Here is a 20,119-nt window from a genome sequence, read left to right on the forward strand (position 1 = left end):
CGCTCGAGGAATCTTCACATCCGGTCACACAAAGGCAGTATGTATCTTTCACCCCACCATTCGCTATTTTCATCAATTTCTGGTTTGCTGCCTGTTTGCGAAGCATACTGCAAACCACGTCTCGCTGGGAGATTTGTCCATCATCCACCACGCCCTCATGGACCTGTTTGATGGCGATTCATTGAACATGGACGTCACCGACATTGCATCTCTGGTTGCTCGACACTTTGTTTGTCTACTGACCAACCCTACTTAACGGAAACCAGTACTATACATTGGTGGAATCATATCCCTGATAGCACAGCGGCTGCGCATCAACCTGTTAGGATACGGCTCCCCTATCGCCGACTCGACTACGCTTGACAAAAGTGTGCTCTTCAACAAGAGCATTGTGATAACCCGTTCTAACAATATATATATATAAATATATAACTGAGATATTTTGACCGAGGTATAAAAGACCGAAGACAACAATCTAAAAAATTTCAAATAAACTTTAAAATAATTTTAAAAGTGTAAAAAATATTATGAATAAAAAAATCAAGATAATAATAAAAAAAAATGAATTAGTCACGTTCATATATATATAGATACATATATATGCAATTATGGAAATGTTAGTTATATATATATATATCCAATAATTGAATATTCTAACTTTCTCCCATAACCTATAGATATAAGTTAATATATATTAAACATATATAATGCAATAATTACAATAAGAAAAAGACAAAGGAATGAGAATGAATCATCCACGTTTACCACCTATACATATATTAGTAACACTAATATATCTATGACACATGTATTGTGATAACCCGTGAATTTGTCATCCATAACGAATCTTAGAAAACTCTAAATAAGCTTAAAAATGACCCTAGTACATTGCCCAAACATATCCCAAGTAAACCCGAAGGATTGGACCGAAATGAGCGAGAAAAACGGGCGAAAAAAGAGGCCAGAACGTCCGGTCTGAGTAAGCAGACCGTCCGTTCCAGGCCAAGCAGAACGTCCATTCCGCATACCCAGACCGTCGGGTCTGACGGGGTTGGCCAGGTCTCGCGCGCCGCCTCTTCTTTCTGCTGAGTCACGGCCGCAATTTCAGGCCTTCCTCCAGCGCGTGACACCTCCTGCTTGCTCCGGGACACCTCCTGCTTCCTCTGGGAAGCGGGATTTCGCCTAAGTCCGCCCATTCTTCGGCCATTTCACTCTCACTTCACACTCTCACTCCTCTCATAAACTCTCTCAAAACTCCAAAACCTTCAACCCTTGATTAAAGCTTTGATTTCGGTCGAAATTGACCAAGGGACACATAAATCAACACTAGAGAACCTCCTCAACAAAACCTCAAACTCGAATTTGAGCTAGGTGAATGTTTTGGATTAAGCCCGAATATGATAATCAAATTGAAAATGGAGATTTGCTTGCCTTGAGTGAAAATTGCATGAAATTGATTATAGATTTTAGACAAATACGGTGAAAAGGGTTACACATTAGATGACAAGCGTTCTTTGAGACTTCATCACCGTCTTTGTGTACCAGATGATCGTGATTTGAGACAAGATATCCTGCGCGAGGCTCATCAATCGAGACTGGCTATTCATCCTGGAACTAGCAAAATGTATCAAGGATTACGATGGTGGTATACATGGCTTGGTATTAAGAAAGACGTCGCAGATTTTGTTGCTCGATGCCTTACGTGCCAACAAGTAAAAGCTGAGGGACATATGCCAGGTGGGATGCTACAGCCATTAGAGATTCCAGAGTGGAAATATGATTCTATTGCTATGGATTTCGTCGTTGGGTTGCCAATGACGCAGACAAAGAAAAACATCATTTGGGTAATCGTTGATAGATTAACCAAGTCAGCACATTTTATCCCGATTCGCAGGAGTATACCGTGGATCAGTTGGCACAAATTTATATTGATGAGGTTATCTGACTACATGGAGTCCCGAGCGATATCGTTTCAGATCGAGATCCACGATTCACCTCCCGATTATGGGGTGCGATACAGAGCGCATTGGTTACGCAGTTGAAGATGAGTACGGCGTATCATCACCAAACAAATGGACAATCAGAATGAACTATCCAAACGCTTAAAGATATGTTGAGGGCATGCATTATGGATTGGGGAATTCCGTGGGACAAATATCTAACGTTGTGTGAATTCGCGTACAACAATAGTTATCACACCAGCATTGGTATGCCACCTTACGAGACATTGTATGGACGTCCTTGTAAGACACCATTGTGCGGACGGAGATCGGAGAATGTCGAGCATTCGGGCTTGACATTGTGGAAGAGACTACAGAGGTTATCCATCGTATCAAGATCCATTTACGAGTTGCATAGGATCGCCAGAAATCCTATGCAGATCAGGGAAGACGGGATTTCTCATTAGATGTTGGCGACCAAGTATTTCTCAGAGTACATGCAATTCGAGAACATACCAGATTCAGAAGGACTTGGAAGCTTAAACCGCGCTATATTGGGCCATACCCGGTGATTGCAAAAGTGGAAACTGTAGCTTATCGATTGAAGTTACCTCTAGAGTTCGGCCACATCCATGATGTATTTCACATATCCATGTTGCGTAAATACATCGCGGACCCCTCTCACATACTTCAGCCACAAGAGATTGAGCTTACCAGTGACGCTCAATTTCGGGATGAACCGTTACAGATCATTGGCCACAAGGTGAAGCAACTACGGAACAAAGAGATTCCTTTGGTCAAGATATTACGGAGAAGTCAGGGAGTCTCGGATATGACATGGGAATTGGAGAAGGAGATGCGCGACCACTATCCATATCTATTCGTATATGAATATTATCGTACCTTCATTTTGAATTCAAGGACGAATTCATTTTAAGGGGAGGGTAGAATGTGATAACCCGTTCTAACAATATATATATATATATATATATATATATATATTTTAAAATAATTTTAAAAGTGTAATAAATATTATGAATAAAAAAATCAAGATAATAATAAAAAAAAAATGAATTAGTCACGTTCATATATATAGATACATATATATATGCAATTATGGAAATGTTAGTTATATATATATATATCCAATAATTGAATATTCTAACTTTCTCCCATAACCTATAGATATAAGTTAATATATAAAAAACATATATAATACAATAATTACAATAAGAAAAAGACAAAGGAATGAGAATGAATCATCCACGTTTACCACCTATACATATATTAGTAACACTAATATATCTATGACACATGTATGGTCTAGATAAGAATTAAAATTTTTGCATGTATTATATTCAGTAAATTTCAAACTAATTTAGAGAAGATGTAATTATTTATTTTTAAAAGCCAATCCAACCTTAAAACGTTAATCAAATTTGTTATGGGGAGAGCCAAACTTTTATGTTTCTTAACCATCGGACCTTTTCTAAAATAAACACTTGAAACCTAGTTTTAATTTTGAATTTATTTACACAATACCAATAACTCCTTTCAATAAAAGGAATTAAAACTAGAAACAAGTCTTTGGGTTCAAAGAAAATCTAGTGAAACCTATAAGACAGATGTAGAGAACGTCTTTTTATAATAGTGTATGAATATGCTTAAATGATATTATATATAAAACATGTTATCTAGGTAATAGTTGATCTCGGAGTTACAACGAAGATCGCATCGAGAAACTAACATTGAACAAAAATCGCGGTGAGTGAATTTGGATGTGATTCCGAGAATTTTATTTTTATTGATTTCGGAGTTTGTATGTTGTATGCAATTTTGATGATTGATTTGGTTTAATTTATAAATTTAACTGTCATTGTTTTGTAGTAGAAAAATAATGCACTGGTATATTATATTTATAACGTGATCATGTATAAAATATTTTTGTTATCATTGTAAGTTTGTAAGATAATTTTAAGATACAATAATAAAAAGAATTTTAGTAATGAATGGATAAATATATAAAACGACTAAATTAATACATAAAGTTCAAATGAATATTGAAAAACAAAATAATGATAAATAACAATAATAGAAATAGTATAACCGGTAAATATATGGGATGTAGAGTTTAAATTAAAACGGGTAGAATTGCATGGCGTTAGCAATATACTGGATGGTTCCGGATATTGTGAAACGTATGATTGTAGCAGGGTAATCTTATAAATTATAAAATGATGATTGCATTTGCTAAAGTCTCCGATGTATGATAATCGATCCGCATCGATTATCATACCGCGGTAACGTGATTGTGATTGTGGCGATCTTCGATCGCGCCATCGTTCCCTGACGAAAGGTTATGGCATCCTACGACTCACGTATTCGGGTTTGCGTGTGTTACCCGAATGCGTGACAAGGAAGTACGGTTCTTTGGCAACCGCGCCAACGTTCCATTGGCCATGGAACGGACATCGGGTTTGCGTGTGTCACCCGTTGATTGGCAAATAAACCTGAGACCCGGGTAGTTGCATGTGTCCCCGGCGAGGTGGTACGGATATACTCTGAAAGACTCGAGCTCGGGTCTGATGAGTATCTTCTGAGGCGGATGGTCAGCGAGGGGGAGTTAGCATAGAGTTGTTTCGCCCGGCAGTCGGCGGCATCGGGTATCGATGTTTGGAGTGGGTATGGGGATGATCGGTATCGAGAGCCGTGATATCGGTGACCAATGAGGAGTATGAAGATCACTTGAGGTCCTCGCAAAGGATTTTGCTTGGACTGTTGCGCCTCGTGTTCGACACAGGCATGAATGAGTTGTTTACCTACGTGTGAGATACACGTAGAGACGATTGACGGGTTTATTCGAGATTGTTGAATGATTCCACGGTGATTGATTTGATTGATATATCTCGTCACATGTATACGTATAATATTAACTATATTGCTTGGTCGTTTTCAATAAAAATAGAAATTTCGGGTTACACCCGGTTTTTTCTCTAAATACGTAGCTTAGGACGTTGTTATGCAACGTTTCAGGTCGTGAGCAGCAGTAGTGACCGAGGCAGATGCGGGACCCGGTGACATCACACTATCCAGATCATGTATAATTATTTTGTCATACTTTATTTTTGAAAATAAAGAGTAGTGATCTTTAGACTCTTGTATTATACCTTTCACCATTCGTACTATATACTGATATCTTCGAGTACGTGTACAAACGTACTTCTGTATTTTATAATGTCTTCCGCTATATTATAATTAAAATGAATGTGTTAATCTTCCCGCAAATTACATTTCGAAATTTTTTGATGGTGATTTTACTTGTCCATGTGGCACAACTTATAAGCGGGATGCGGGTGTCACAAGCATGGTGATGGCTAGTGATTATGGCGACGTCTTCTGGTCCAACAAGTATGACGGGACTCTCTACATCACTCACGTCGATCGCATTCCAGCGCTCACTCTGGAGGGGCTTCGTACTGTCGTCCCCACCGTGGAACAGCCTCCACGACGTGCCCCTCCCCGAGACATCCCCAGCTCCTCTCGCCAACTGCCTTAACAGAGCCCGACCCTCGACGTCGACGTAGAGATACGTACTCTGGAGCAGCTCTATGAGGACGACTACTTTGAGTTGATGGAGCAACACAACCACAACATCGCACGCACTCAACACGAGATCACCACCGCTCATGCCACCCTCGGGGCACAGCTCCGCACCCTCAGCGAGTGCCAAACACAGATAGGGGAGCAGGTGGCCTCTCTGACCTCATACCTGGACCAGCGCCGACACATGGACTACTACCAGATGTAGGTTCTTCAGGGTCTACAGGAGCTCCACTTCACGCCGGTCGGTCGCCAGCATGTTGCATTTTCACCCGGGTATCCTTATCTGGGTATGACCTGCCCGGATCAGCCACCGCCTACAGATGACATGGACACCGCCGGAGACCCTCGAGAGTGAATTTTTCTACTTCCCTTCTTTTTTTCTTTTTCTTTTTTTTCACTTCTTTTGTTTTCCTTTTCCTACTGTGTACTTGGATGTTTTTTCACTTCTTTAGTTCGCTTTGAGGACCTGTGTGAACCGCCCTAGAACTCTTCTGAGTTAAGGGATGAATTGTCGGTTTCTATCTGAAATGGTAGCTCTCGTTCAAAATAGACTTGAAAGATATGCGAGATATGTTTTAGCTGAAACCTTTTAGGGATAGATGTCTCCCGAACCAAGCGCATAAGTTTCTCTAAGAATCGTTCCCAAGACCCTTAGATCATTTTACCGATGTTAGAGAAATAAATGATAGATGCCATAAATAGATGAATCTCGACACTCCTCTACCACTATCTCGTCAATGAAAATCATTCGAGGACATGATTGCGTAACGACTCGGGTTTAAGTTGTGGGTTGAGTATCCATGTGAAAAAAAAAGAAAAAAAAGAGAAATAAAGAAAAGGGTACTCAGCAATTTCAACGTCCTAGAAGTTCGGGATATGAGTCTTCAAAAAGAAACAAGTGAAAAGAACCAAAAACCTCTTGGAGTTACAAGTTTGAGTGGAGACGTTGGGAAAGAAAGGATAAAGGTCAAATGTCTTTGGAAAGATTGGTAAATAGATTCGAGAAACGTGCTCGGCGAGTAGATAGAAATCTTTAGAAGTTTTACGCGAAGAACTTAGATTCCATTACTATTAGAGTTGGAATGAATCGGGAGAGATCAGAATAAAATAGGATTGATTTCACCCAGGTTAGCATAGTGTCTGATTAGAATTATATTCTTTCGACTTCATTCTGATCTCAGTTGTCACTCGTTTTCTCCGTTTCAGACTCGTTTTTCAGTGATAATTTGCTCGTAGGTATGCTAAAATTGTGAAGAAGCAAAAGTGGTCGGAGGTGTTTCCGGAAGGGTTACCTCAAAATTTATTGGTGTCTCAAAGAGTAAGACAAAAGGGGGAGACTATGGAGTGTTCGCCATGAAATACATTGAAGCGATTCTCTTAGGAGAAACGACGCAAACGTTGTAGAGATGCGGATGAATTTGTGTTGGCCTATTTGCGGTGGGGCGACGTGTGTTACCTTCGGAGACAAATGCACCTTAACTGTTTTTGTGTTTGAACACTATGTATTCCTGTTTTTGTGACCTGTATGTTGTGATCTTTTGGATGTTGCTAACTGCTTTGCAATATATTTGTTGCCATTTATTGAATCTATATGTATTTGGTGAAAAACGACGAAAACATGAAAGCAAGTCATTTTGCAATATGTTTGTTGCGACTTATTGAATCTAAATATTGGCGTAGTGGGTGAGTGGAATTTACTTTTTTCAATTCTATGTTCAATTGTTTCGAATTCATATTTTTTATTTCTTTAAAAGTATACCCATTTGGATTTTGATTCAAATTTTCTTCGCCTTCGGTTTACATCGATAAACATCCTACTGCCTAAGAAAAGAAGATTTTACTTTTCATTTTCCAATTATGTTAATATTCGGATTTAAAATTTAGTTAATTTGAAATAAAAAATCTTAACTAATAACCAATGAATTTTTAGACCAAATAATACGACGCTTGGAGTTTCATTCCAAAACCAATAAATCAACCAATACTAAAAGTCAGAGGTTTCAAATTAAGGTAAAAGACAACCAAAGCTTTGCCAACGATTTCGTCAACGATCAATTAGTTTCTCTCTTCCTAATTTACGACATTTGCTATTCTTGAAACAGAGTTTTAGTTTTTTTTATTGGGTGATTAAAAAAAATATCCAAAAAAATTTCCAAAAATAGTAACGAAACCTTGAAGCAATTGGTTTCATGCTCTCCCTATAATTACCCTCACCTTCATTCTTAACCTTTCCAAGATTTCCTATTAAGCAAGCCTTGGGGTCCGTTCCCAAGGTTTTTCACCATACCCTAACCACCAAAAAATAAAACCCTAAAATAAATGGAGAGGCCGTCAGGCTCCTCCCTTCTTTTCTCCGTCGTCGTCCTCGTGGCGGCGGCTGCCATCGTTCTTCCCTTGGCAACTGCTCTCTCTGACGAGGAGGCTTCGTTCATCGTCGGGCGCCAACTCCTAGCCCTCGGTGAGAACGAGGATCTCCTCGACGGAATGGAATATGACGTCGACACGAACTTATCGTTCGATAATTCCCGTCTGAAAAGGGCTTACATCGCTCTCCAAGCGTGGAAGAAGGGGATGTATTCAGACCCTTTCGACACCACGGAGAACTGGGTCGGCCCTAACGTATGTGCCTACAACGGGGTATTTTGTGCACCCGCACTTGATGACCCTAGCATCACCGTTGTGGCCGGGATCGACCTAAACCATGCCGATATAGCAGGGTACTTGCCTCCCGAGCTTGGGTTGATGACTGATGTCGCGTTGTTCCACATTAACTCGAATAGGTTCTGCGGAATCATCCCCAAGAGTCTCTCGAAGCTTACGTTGATGTACGAATTCGATGTCAGTAACAACCGTTTCGTCGGCCCGTTCCCAACCGTCGCCCTCTCATGGCCATCTTTGAAGTACCTAGATATCAGATACAATGACTTTGAAGGAACATTACCAAAAGAGCTCTTCGACAAGGATCTCGATGCCATTTTCTTGAACAACAACAGGTTTGAATCCACGATCCCTGATGCAATAGGAAAGTCGACGGCATCCGTTGTGACATTTGCTCACAACAAGTTCAGCGGCTGCATTCCAAAGACAATCGGAAAGATGAAGAACCTCAACGAGATCGTCTTTATCGGGAACAACCTCACCGGTTGTTTCCCGTCCGAGATCGGGATGTTGAACAACGCAACAGTCTTCGACGCTAGCAACAACGAGTTCTTCGGAAGTTTGCCCTCGAGCTTGTCCGGTTTAGCAAGCGTGGAACAACTTGACTTCTCAGGCAACAAGCTCACGGGATTTGTCTCCGACAGCATCTGCAAGTTGCCTAAATTGGTTAACTTCACGTTTTCGCACAACTTTTTCAGCGGAGAAGGAAAGAATTGTGTTGCAGGGATGAGCAAAGATAAGCAATTCGACGATACGAGCAATTGCTTACAGAATAGACCGAAGCAGAAATCCGCTAAAGAATGTTTGCCGGTGATGAGTCATCCAGTGGATTGCAGCAAAGACAAATGTGCTGGTGGTGGGGGTCACAAATCGCAAGAAAATCCATCGCTGGAGCCAACTCCTTCACGTCAGCCGAATCAACCAAAGCCCGAGCCTGAAGTAAGCTCACCAAATCCGAAACCACCGAAAACCGTAGAACCACCAAAGGAGTCACCCATACCTGAGCCGCCTAAGCCTGATGGGTCTCTAAAGCCAGAGCCGCCGAAACCCTCAAAACCTGAAACTCCTAAACCCAAACCTTCTGAACCCATTGACACACCCAAACCCGAACCACCAAAAACACCAAAACCCGAAACTCCTCATCTAGAACCACCTAAACCCGAGGAGCCTCCAAAGCAAGAATCCCCGAAAACACCGCAACCGCCTAAATCCAATGATTCGCCAATGCCTAAACCCCCAAAATCACAAAAACCCGAAACTCCTAAGCCAGAACCATCTAAACCCGAGGACTCACCAAAGCCTGAACCTCCAAAACCAGTGCAATCTCCGAAGCCAGAGCCATCAAAATCAGAGGGGTCTCCAAAACCGGAACCACCAAAACAAGATGAATCACAAAAACCTGAAGAGCCGCCAAAGCCTGAGATGCCACAACCGGTTTCCCCTCCAAAGAAATCACCCATACCCGAAGACCCGTTTGAAGCGTCTCCGGTCAAAAAACGTCGTCCTCCACCACCTCCAAGAGTAGAGACAAACTCACCACCTCCTCAACCACCGGCAAAATCATTGCCACCACCATCAAAGATTGTTCACTCTCCACCTCCACCCGTACAATCTCCTCCACCGCCGATGTTTTCACCACCACCACCACCGGTTTACTCTCCACCACCTCCACTTTACTCTCCTCCACCACCACCAGTTCACTCTCCACCCCCACCCCCACCAGTCTACTCACCGCCTCCACCAGTCCACTCTCCACCACCACCACCGGTTCACTCGCCGCCTCCACCAATCTACTCTCCTCCACCACCACCCCCGGTCCACTCACCCCCTCCTCCGGTCTTCTCTCCACCACCTCCATCACCCGTCTACTCTCCCCCTCCACCAGTCTACCCACCACCACCAGCACCAATATCGGTTCAACCACCATCGTCATCACCAACAGTTGATGCTCCAACACCCTCTGTAGAAGGACCAACACCACAATCAGTACCAATTCAGGAACAACCTCCATCATCAACACCAGTTCAGGCACCATCACCGAACTCAGAATCTGTTAAAGCACCAACCCCATCACCCGAAATCTTTAATGCCCCTAAACCTGAACCAGTTCAAGCTGCCACACCAGTTTTTGAACTTGGTCATGCCCCTACACCATCAGTTGAACAACATCAGGCTCCAACACCATCACAAAAGAAGTTTGAGGCACCAACTCCATCATCAAGACAAGTCGAGGCACCAACTCCATCTTCAGAACAAGCTGAAGCACCAACATCAACCACACCGTCGCAGTCTTTGGCACCAACACCGGAATCCAACGATGGTGGTGACGACAACGACAACTTCATACTCCCACCAAACATTGGATTTCAGTATGCATCACCACCGCCACCGATCTTCCCCGGCTACTAAAACAATGTAGTTTGTCATTTCAATTCGGATGAGACCCGAAATTTTTCCAGCTAACTGGTCTGTAACAAAACACCAAAAAAAAAAGTAAATGCCATTTATAATTGAGCATTGTAAGTAGTTGATTTTAGAAGTTAATTTGAAACAATTCGTAAAGAACATATTCGGGTTTCCTTTGTTCCAGTGAAAGCCTCATTATTTGTGTTTCATTTGTATTTTTATCATTTCACCGTCTTTTGGACTCACTTTTGTCCCAAACTTCGTATGTCTACTTCGTTAATATTTAATCTAATACGCTTATCTCTATCATCTTAGTTATCTTTGCTTCTTACTTTCTTAGAAACTGTCTTCTGAAAATTGTAGCAAACACTAGTAGATGCAAATAAAGAAGCAAAGGAAAGGCATCAAACCTGGTGAATATTTCCCGATCGAAAACTGTACTACTTTCAAAATGTAATGTAGACTCCAAAGAAGTATCTCGTAGCCCCATCTGGAATAAAAAAAGAACAGCGAATGAGCGAGAAATTAACCAAATAAATATGGTTCTTGGATCCCCATTTTACCGAACGTGAGATCCGTAACACATTTGTGAGAACCATGTATTGAGACAAACAGAACATGGACTAACAAGAGTGACAATAAGGATCAACATTATCAACATCAACATCGCCTTGATCCGAAATTTATTTAGGATCGGTCGTATAAATTCTTTGTTTCCACTCAGTTCGATTTTGGTATTTAGCACCATTTCGGACATGATTCATCACAAATCAAGACAATTTCGAAACGATTATGAGCACAGTTCCTAACTTCATGGTATAAGTGCGAATATTGGTAACAACTAACAACAACAAACAGTTTCAAGATAACATAGAGAAACATCAACCACATTGCACCGAGTTTTCAGTCCTTTAGCGGCTGGAAATTCGAAACTAAACAAAAAGATGGACAAAATTCATAACAAGTAGTTAACACAACACAACGATGATCTTTCCAATAAGCCTTTCTAATTGGATCAACAGCCAATTTGATCGAACTACGCTTCAATTCTCATTGCCATTTCAACTATAAGACCTTTCAACAATATTAAACAAACATTTCGTTCAAGCATTTAGTCGAACAAATTGCATGCACGACTCAAATTCGACCAAGACCCAGAAACATTGGAACAGAATCGTAAATCATAAAATATAACTGAAGCCATAGAATTGCAGAATTCTACCGTTTCACACAAAATGTATATCTAAAGTTGAAAAAAAAAACCCTAGATCAGATAGTAGAACCAGTCGACAGTTGCAACACAAACACGGACAAGATCTATATAGCTCGTGAACTCGTAAACTAAAAGCAAGATGCTCGATTTGATCGCATGAAACTAGTTCGAGTTCATGTAACATTACCGATCGAGATGATGACAAACCCTATCCAAATCTATTTGGAAAGCTCAAACTGATATATAACCAATAAACAAAAGATAACCGGATTAAACCACCGAATCTAAACCAAATCTAATTTTGGTTTACTTGCTCCCAATTAATTTCTATATAAAACGAATTATTAAAATGTGTACATCGATAGATACACGTCTGTTAAAGGACCAGAACTAGGGTTGGGCATTTATATCCGTTATCTACGGGTTTGCGGATATTCGATGGGTATCCGAAAAATGGATATTCGCCTCTGAATGAAGATGAAGACAGATACATAAAAATGACAATGAAAACGGGTACAAGTTTCATTTTTACGAAGACAGTTATCCACGTATATCCGTAAATATATAAAAATAACAAATATTTCTATTTTTTTAATTATTTATTTAAATATTAGGTTTTAACTTTTAAAAATTAACATATATATTTTAAAAAACTTTTAAAAATCTATATATATTCAAAGGTATATATTTTTTATATTTTAAATATATTTTTGAATTAAATAATATAATTTTACTAAATATTTGGTTTATGTTTATTTAAAAATATATATATATATATATTACGGGTACGGATATTCGTGGGTATCCGTCTCTTAATCATGGATACCAAGTCGATGGGTATCCGGTATTAATGAGATAGAGAATGAAATATTGTTTTTATAAAACTCATGAAGACAAAGACGAAGACGGGTATATCCGGTGTAACCTATTTTTTTTTATTCGCTAAGTGGCTGCGCATACTTTTCATATATGTCACCTCTGGTCTTCCTTGCCTTTGAGCTTCGGCGTCAACTTTGATATACATATATATATATAATATATATTTGCAAATCTATGAAAGTCCACTGAATCTGACCTGTAACTTGATAGGACGAAATTATAGAAAATAATATAAAAATGAAAGTTAAAAAAATAAAAAGGAAGATATCATCTTTTAAGGGAAAATAATTTAAAAACGAAGATATCTTTTAAGGGAGAATATAAAAAATATCACCTATTGGCTATTTGGACTACACAGAATTACCTCTATCTTAAAATAAGATTTTTTTATTTCATTTCTATCCCTTATCAACTTTTTAATTAATTTACCATAGATTTTTCTCTCTACTCGTTTTTCTCATTTCTCATTATTTTATCTCTCCTTGTATATCTCTCACTCATTTTTCTCCGGGTAAAACCCCTAAAAAACCTCCGACTTACAAAAATATATACAAATAAATCTTCAACTTGAAATACTGTAATTCAATCCCCAAACTTGTAACTTATCACTAAATGAAACCTCGAACTTGTAAATTATTGTTCTAATAAACCTTTGACCGGTTTGACCACAATTTCATACGATCGTTAATCCACGTATTAACGGATTGCTGATGTCACCTTATACACATTATCAATTTTAATATAAAAATTGACATCAACAATCCGTCAATACGTGGATTTCCGATCGTATGAAATTGTGGTCAAACCGGTCAAAGGTTTATTAGAGCAATAATTTACAAGTTCGAGGTTTTATTCAGTGACAAGTTACAAGTTCGGGGATTGAATGATAGTTTTTCAAGTTGAAGGTTTATTTGTATATATTTTTGCAAGTTGGAGGTTTTTTTAGGGGTTTTACCCTTTTTCTCCTCTAAATATATATATATATTCTATTTAATATTATGCAAAATCACTACAAAAATCAACATAATCGTTACAAAATCATTATAAAATCGAGATAGAAGGTTACAAAATCAAATTTATGTGGTAAAATTAATGGTGCGTACTACCACGTCATATATCCGATTTTGACGGAAATTAGAAAATTTTGACTCCGTTTATAGTCGTGTCACAAATTGTTAAAGATTTTGATATTTGGTTTAGATATCCAACACATTGCAAGTTTTTGTCAAATTAATATTTGGTATAAGATATTGTTTGAATAGATTGATATGAGTTTTTATTATTTTCCTAAAAAATATTAAAATACAGTATATATAGATATTTAAAACAAATTGATAAACAATCATAAGGTTCCAAACCATCAAGTCCAAGTGGGCATATAATACAATAAAAAATGGTGTCAAATATAATATATATATAAGCACGTGTGTTTGTGTATATATATATATATTCACTTGTCACACCTAACAATCGCATTGCCCACTTACAACTTTTAAGCACCCAAGAAAAAAGGAAAACACCCTTCCCCTTTGTTCCTCATCGATCACAAAGCCACAAAAACAATGGAAGCTCTTGACGAAACTTTCATCCAAGCACCAGAACACAGGCCAAACTCAAATTCCACGCCCGAAGAAGACCCCGAGGAAATACCCGTGATCGATCTCTCTCGCCTGGAGGATGCCGAAAACATCGGAAAAGTCGTGTCCGAGATCGGAGAGGCCTGCGAAAAATGGGGATTTTTCCAAGTGATAAACCACGGAGTTACTTGCGATGCAAGGCAACACTTGGAGAGCGTCGCTAGGGCTTTTTTCGACCTGACGATCGATGAGAAGAGGAGAATCAAACGCGACGAAGCGAATCCGGTGGGATATCACGACGGAGAACACACCAAGGACGTGAGGGATTGGAAGGAAGTGTTCGACGTGTATTTGAACGATTGCATGGTTTTGCCTGCTTCACCTGATCCTGAAGATGAAGAGTTGAGAGTTGTGTATAACAAGTGGCCTCGGTTCCCTTCGGATTTCAGGTAATTACTTTTTTTCTTTTTGTTTTTTTTTTTGTTTTGGTATTAATTTTCACTTGTAGATTTATGAAATTCAAATTCGAATTTGGATGTTTATGTTAATTTGTTCTGCATCTAACATGGAAAAACAACAATTTATTTAGTAATTACCTCTCTTTTATTTAACATTTATTATAATGACATAGATCTAGAAAATTTTATTGTCAAAATAATTATAATATGACAAAAAAAATTATCTAATTTATCAAATCTATATATATATATATTAAAATAAATATCAAATTTTATTAGTTTTATACGAATTAGTTTAAATAATTAAAATTAATCTTTGATATGAATAAATTAGATTCTGTGGAATATATCAGGAATACATCAAGTCCAATAATTTAAAATTTGTTTTCTAATGGGGGTTTATTTGATTTTCTTTTTTCCCTCAAAACTTCTTATTTTCTATATCAGTTTTAACCTAATTCCTCGTAATAATATTTATATGTTATTTTCTGCATCAGTTTTTAACCAAATCACCCGTAATAATATTTTATATGTTATTTCTATATCAGTTTTCAATCAAATCTCCCGTAATAATATTTTATAGGGGTAATCACATAAAAAATACCCGAACTTTTACAAAAATCCTAAATAAATATCCGAACTATAAAATTTTCATATAAATAGCTGAACTTTTCAAAACTCTTACATAAATACCCAGACTTTTAAATTTTTTCCAAATCAAACAAACGCAACTGCTGACTCAGCAAAAAACTACTGACTCAGCAAAAAAAACTGCTGACTCAGCAAAAAACTGCTGACTCATCATTCAAAAATATTATTAAATATCCAAATATTCATCTACATGTATTTAAATTAATATATGCATATAAATTCACATATATATACAAATATATATATATATATATTAAAAATAAAATTATTTATAATTAATAAAACACATATACACATAACTACAATATATATATATATATCATTACTAATGCATATATACATAATATATATGTATATATTAATTTAAATACATGTAGATGAATATTTAGAAATTTAATAATATTTTTGAATGCTGAGTCAACAGTTTTTTGTTGAGTCAACATTTTTTTTTTGCTGAGTCAGTAGTTGCGTTTGTTTGATTTGAAAAAAATTTAAAAGTCTTGGTATTTATGTGAGAGTTTTGAAAAGTTCAGGTATTTATATGACAATTTTATAATTCGGGTATTTATTTGGGATTTTTATAAAAATTCAGGTATTTTTATGCGATTACCCTATTTTATATTTTCTGGCTATTTTTTATATTTATTACAAAAGTTATAAAACCTCTCTTTCTTTTCTTTCTCAAAAAAAAAAAGGGAGGCGTGTGAGGAGTATGCAAGGCAAGCGGAGAAGCTAGCATTCAAAGTGCTAGAACTGGTGTCCCTAAGCTTAGGCCTAACGGGAGAGCACTTCAATGGTTACTTCGAAAAACAAATGAGTTTCCTTAGGGTCAACAGATACCCGACGTGTCACCGCCCCGACCTCGCCTTGGGCGTCGGCCGACACAAAGACGCTGATGTCTTGACCGTTTTGGCTCAAGACCAAGTCGGCGGTTTACAAGTTAGCCGTAGATCCGATGGTCTCTGGTTCCCCGTTAGACCTGTCCCTGGCGCCCTTGTCATCAACATTGGCAACTGTATGGAGGTAAATCTTCAATCGATTTTTTTTAAAATATGTTTTGATTATGTTCTGATTAGATTTTTTTAGGAGATTGTGTGAAATTTTTTAAATCTTCAATAGCATATAAATATCTTAACATTTACAAAAATCTCATATAAATACATTAACTATAAAACTTTCATATGAATACCTAAACTTTTAATAATCTAAGTACCTAGACTTTAAAAAAATTCAAATAAATACAAATTTCAGGTATTTTTTAAATAAAAATAGGTGAGGTCATTAATCGTATTTTGGGTTTATTTGGAAGTTTTTCAGAAGTCTAGGTATTTATATAGGATTTTAGAAAAGTTTACATATTTATATGAAAAATTTATAGTTCAAATATTTATGCGAAATTTTTGTAAAAGTACAAATATTTATATGGATTTTTCCATAAGTTTATATATTCGAGTTGTTTTTGTTCATAACTTGGTATGAATGCTAATCAGTAAAAAAGGTTTAAGTTTAACACTTCGTTTTTTTTAACTTACAAGTTCACCGAACCTTTACATAAAAAAGATTAAAGTTTTCTTGAAAGAAAAAAAAATCTCTCAAAATCCGGAGATAAGTTATGTATCACAATTAAATTATACAACTCTTTCCATGAAGAGTTGAGAGTTGTGTATAACAAGTTTACACCATTCAACCATCACAAAGTGGGTTTAGCACTTCGGTTTTTTCCTCTTCATTTGTGTTTTGTTTCATTTTTTTTAATTCTTGGGATCTGAGTAGAGTTCTTCCTAAATAAAACTGATTTTTTTTTATATATAACTTAGATTCAATTTCGCTTTTAACTAGAATATGATACCCATTTTGATGGTCCCAATCAAAGCTTAAAGAAGAACAATGCAATTTTCAGAAAAATATTCTCTACTTTATTCATTTTAATTTTTTGGGTTTCTTATATAGATACAAGTAACTGATACAATATAACAGTTTTCTACAAATATGGGAAGACAAATGGAGAGTGAGTTGAGGAAAGTGGTTCCTATTAGTGGAGTTAGTGATAGACTGTCTAGACTCTTTATTAACAACATCGGATGTTTGTTTGGTTTGGATTTTTAAATCAGACCCGTTTCACTTCGAATCACATTGCTGTAAAGGGGTTCTTTATTTCAATAGATTTTCTTGACATTCATTGAGAATGAGTAAATTCATGGATAAAATATGAACTAAAGTAGATATCCGTTATTGTCGGAAGGTATGGACGAATGACAAGTATTGGAGCGCGGAACACAGAGTGGTAGTGAACACAACGGAAGAGAGATACTCGATACCATTCTTCCTGATGCCTTCGCATGACGTTGAAGTGAAGCCACTGGAAGAGCTCTTAAATGACCCTCCAAAGTACAAAGGATACAAATGGGGAAAATTCTATGTCTCGAGGAACCGAAGTGACTTCCGAAAACTCCATCTTGACAACATTCAGATCCATCACTTCAAGGCTTCACCCTCTTAGATTCTGTATCACCATATATGCACCTCTCTCTATATACAACCATGCTCGAATACATATATACGTATATATATATATATATGCAAGTACTTCTATACATACAACCATGTGCGGATGTGTATACATGCGTTCATACAAGTATTTATATACACATAACTATATCCGGATGTATGTATAAAACATTCATCAAAACACATACAGAACTATGTAATAAATAGATTCTATATACGCCTATTGTTACACAATTTAGAATACATAATCATTTAACTTCAAGAATTGGCGTAGAGGGTTCATCATCTTTGTATCTTAACTAGAGGTTAGGGTTCAAACCCTATCTTGAAAATAAGTAATCATTTTAGTTATCATGGACGAATGGAGATTAATCTAAATATATAAGGTTTAAAGATATAGGTTTATAATTGAACGTTGTTTAATATACCTCGTGGTAAATCCAAAAAATAAAACATAATCATTTATTATTTGGCTCACTATGAATAAACATTTTATCGTTTATCAATACTGATAAACAAAAGTATCCCGCCAAATAACAAATGGTCCGCTAATAAGTGTTTTTTACATTTGTCAGAGCATGTACATGCAAGTGTATAATTAGATTAAAACAAAATATATATAAAACTCATAAAATTTAGTGAAAAATATCACTAATTCATGAGATGATTTTTTTTTCTATAATTAAATTTATATTAATGCATGGGTGATATATATTTTATGTCCTCAGATGTATAGGATTGATATTTATCTATGTGCATGTTGGACCCCACAGAAGATTCTAACGGAATTGCAGCTGCTTAAGGAGAGTTACTATCCTGTTGGATTTCGAATCACAACTTCCTCCTTTTTTTCATCAGCCAAAAAGCGTGCTTTCTTCATTCATAATTATCTCTCTCTTATAGAGAGTAATACAACTTGTAATTGTTATGTGACTCCCAGACTTTCTGTAATATAAATACAGACTCGATACTTTATTTAATTATCATAAGTGCTAGTTTGTCTTCCTTAATCATTCTTCTCCGAAACTCCCATTCCTTCTTCAGCTTGCACGTGTGTCCCCGTCGTCTTTGCGCGCCTCTTGAACGTTTTTTTTGAATGGTATTACACCATTACTTCCCTCCCATAGTTTCACCTTGTCCTCAAGGTGAAAAGTCGGAAATTGCTGTGAAATCGAATCGTATAGCTCCCATGTCGCCTCATGCGAAGGCAGTTGCTGCCACTTAATCAAAACCTCTATCTCGCCCGTTTCCGCGCGGCGACGTGCTCCCTACAAGTTCTCTGGTTGTACCCGCCACTCCAAATCTGCTGTCAGTCTCGTCGGCAAGGGTTGCGCCTCCACATTCACCGTTACTCCAACTGCTGGTTTGAGTTGAGACACATGAAAAACTGGATGGATTGAGGCTGAATCTGGCAGACGTAGATGGTAGGCAACCTTCCCAACTCGACGCTCGATAGGATAAGGGCCAAAGTATCGAGGACCCAACTTCTCATTCCTCTTAGCAGCCATCGTCTTCATACGATACGGTCGCATCTTCAAGAAAACCAAATCACCTGGACTAAATTCAGCCTCGCGACATCTCCGATCAGCTGCGGTGCGCATCAAAACCTGGGCACGACTCAGATTTGCTTGCAGCTCCGCCAGGATGCTGTCCCTCTCTTCCAGCAACGAGTCCAAGGTTGTTGGGTTATCTACGGGTTCCTAGCATGCGATCATATCGATCTAGGGTTTGGTTTACTAGGTTTCATGCAGCGGAAGAAAGATCTAAACCTAGTCAAACGTCACACGCAACCAAACTCGCAAAACTCGAAAGATCGTGTATATCACCGAGGAAATCGTTACTTACCTCGTTCTCGATGAGACTTGAAGTTTATTTCGATCCGGGGCCTGTTCTAAATCACCTAGGACTGAAGTTACAGTCCCTCTACATGTATCCACACCGACGGGAAGGATTCCAAACGATTTGGAACGAATCTGCTAGGATTAGTGAAGAAAAGGGTAACTCAAGAGACGAGATCCAATCCCGGGACAATAGAAATCGAAGAGAACAGGTTCTCTAGGGTTCTAGGATGTTTCTCTGAGTTTTAGGTCGGCCTTAATTAAGTTTGGACGAAATCCCAAACTTAAATAAGATTAGAAAACCCTAAAAATGAATATTTGGAAACATTCCGGATCCCGGTCCGCCGGACCAGGAGCTTGGTCCGGCGGACCAAGCTTAGTCCGAGGC

At 37.8% G+C, this 20,119-nt stretch overlaps 3 protein-coding genes across 3 annotated transcripts in view; 2 read left to right on the forward strand and 1 right to left on the reverse strand.

Moving 5' to 3' along the window:
• Positions 1 to 7,629: 7,629 nt before the first annotated feature.
• LOC104803446 (pollen-specific leucine-rich repeat extensin-like protein 1) lies at positions 7,630 to 10,831 on the forward strand. Its single transcript, XM_010527380.2, has one exon. It carries the CDS (start codon positions 7,863 to 7,865, stop codon positions 10,608 to 10,610), a length of 2,748 nt encoding a protein of 915 aa, XP_010525682.1. The 5' UTR covers positions 7,630 to 7,862; the 3' UTR covers positions 10,611 to 10,831.
• A 3,352-nt stretch (positions 10,832 to 14,183) lies between these two features.
• On the forward strand, positions 14,184 to 18,117 carry LOC104803447 (protein DMR6-LIKE OXYGENASE 1). The gene is made up of 3 exons (XM_010527381.1): positions 14,184 to 14,725; positions 16,081 to 16,408; positions 17,628 to 18,117. The coding sequence occupies exons 1-3, from the start codon at positions 14,262 to 14,264 to the stop codon at positions 17,883 to 17,885; spliced, it is 1,050 nt and encodes a 349-aa protein (XP_010525683.1). The 5' UTR covers positions 14,184 to 14,261; the 3' UTR covers positions 17,886 to 18,117.
• Positions 18,118 to 19,161: 1,044 nt separating this feature from the next.
• Positions 19,162 to 20,119, reverse strand: part of LOC104803465 — a 17,400-nt gene continuing 16,442 nt past the window's right edge. Inside the window, exon 6 of the mRNA XM_010527397.1 lies at positions 19,162 to 19,593. Within this exon, the coding sequence (XP_010525699.1) occupies positions 19,162 to 19,593 (432 nt within the window). The remainder of the gene's footprint in view (positions 19,594 to 20,119) is intronic.

Source organism: Tarenaya hassleriana, unplaced genomic scaffold (genome assembly GCF_000463585.1).
Source record: "Tarenaya hassleriana unplaced genomic scaffold, ASM46358v1 Cleome88, whole genome shotgun sequence".
NCBI lineage: Eukaryota > Viridiplantae > Streptophyta > Magnoliopsida > Brassicales > Cleomaceae > Tarenaya > Tarenaya hassleriana.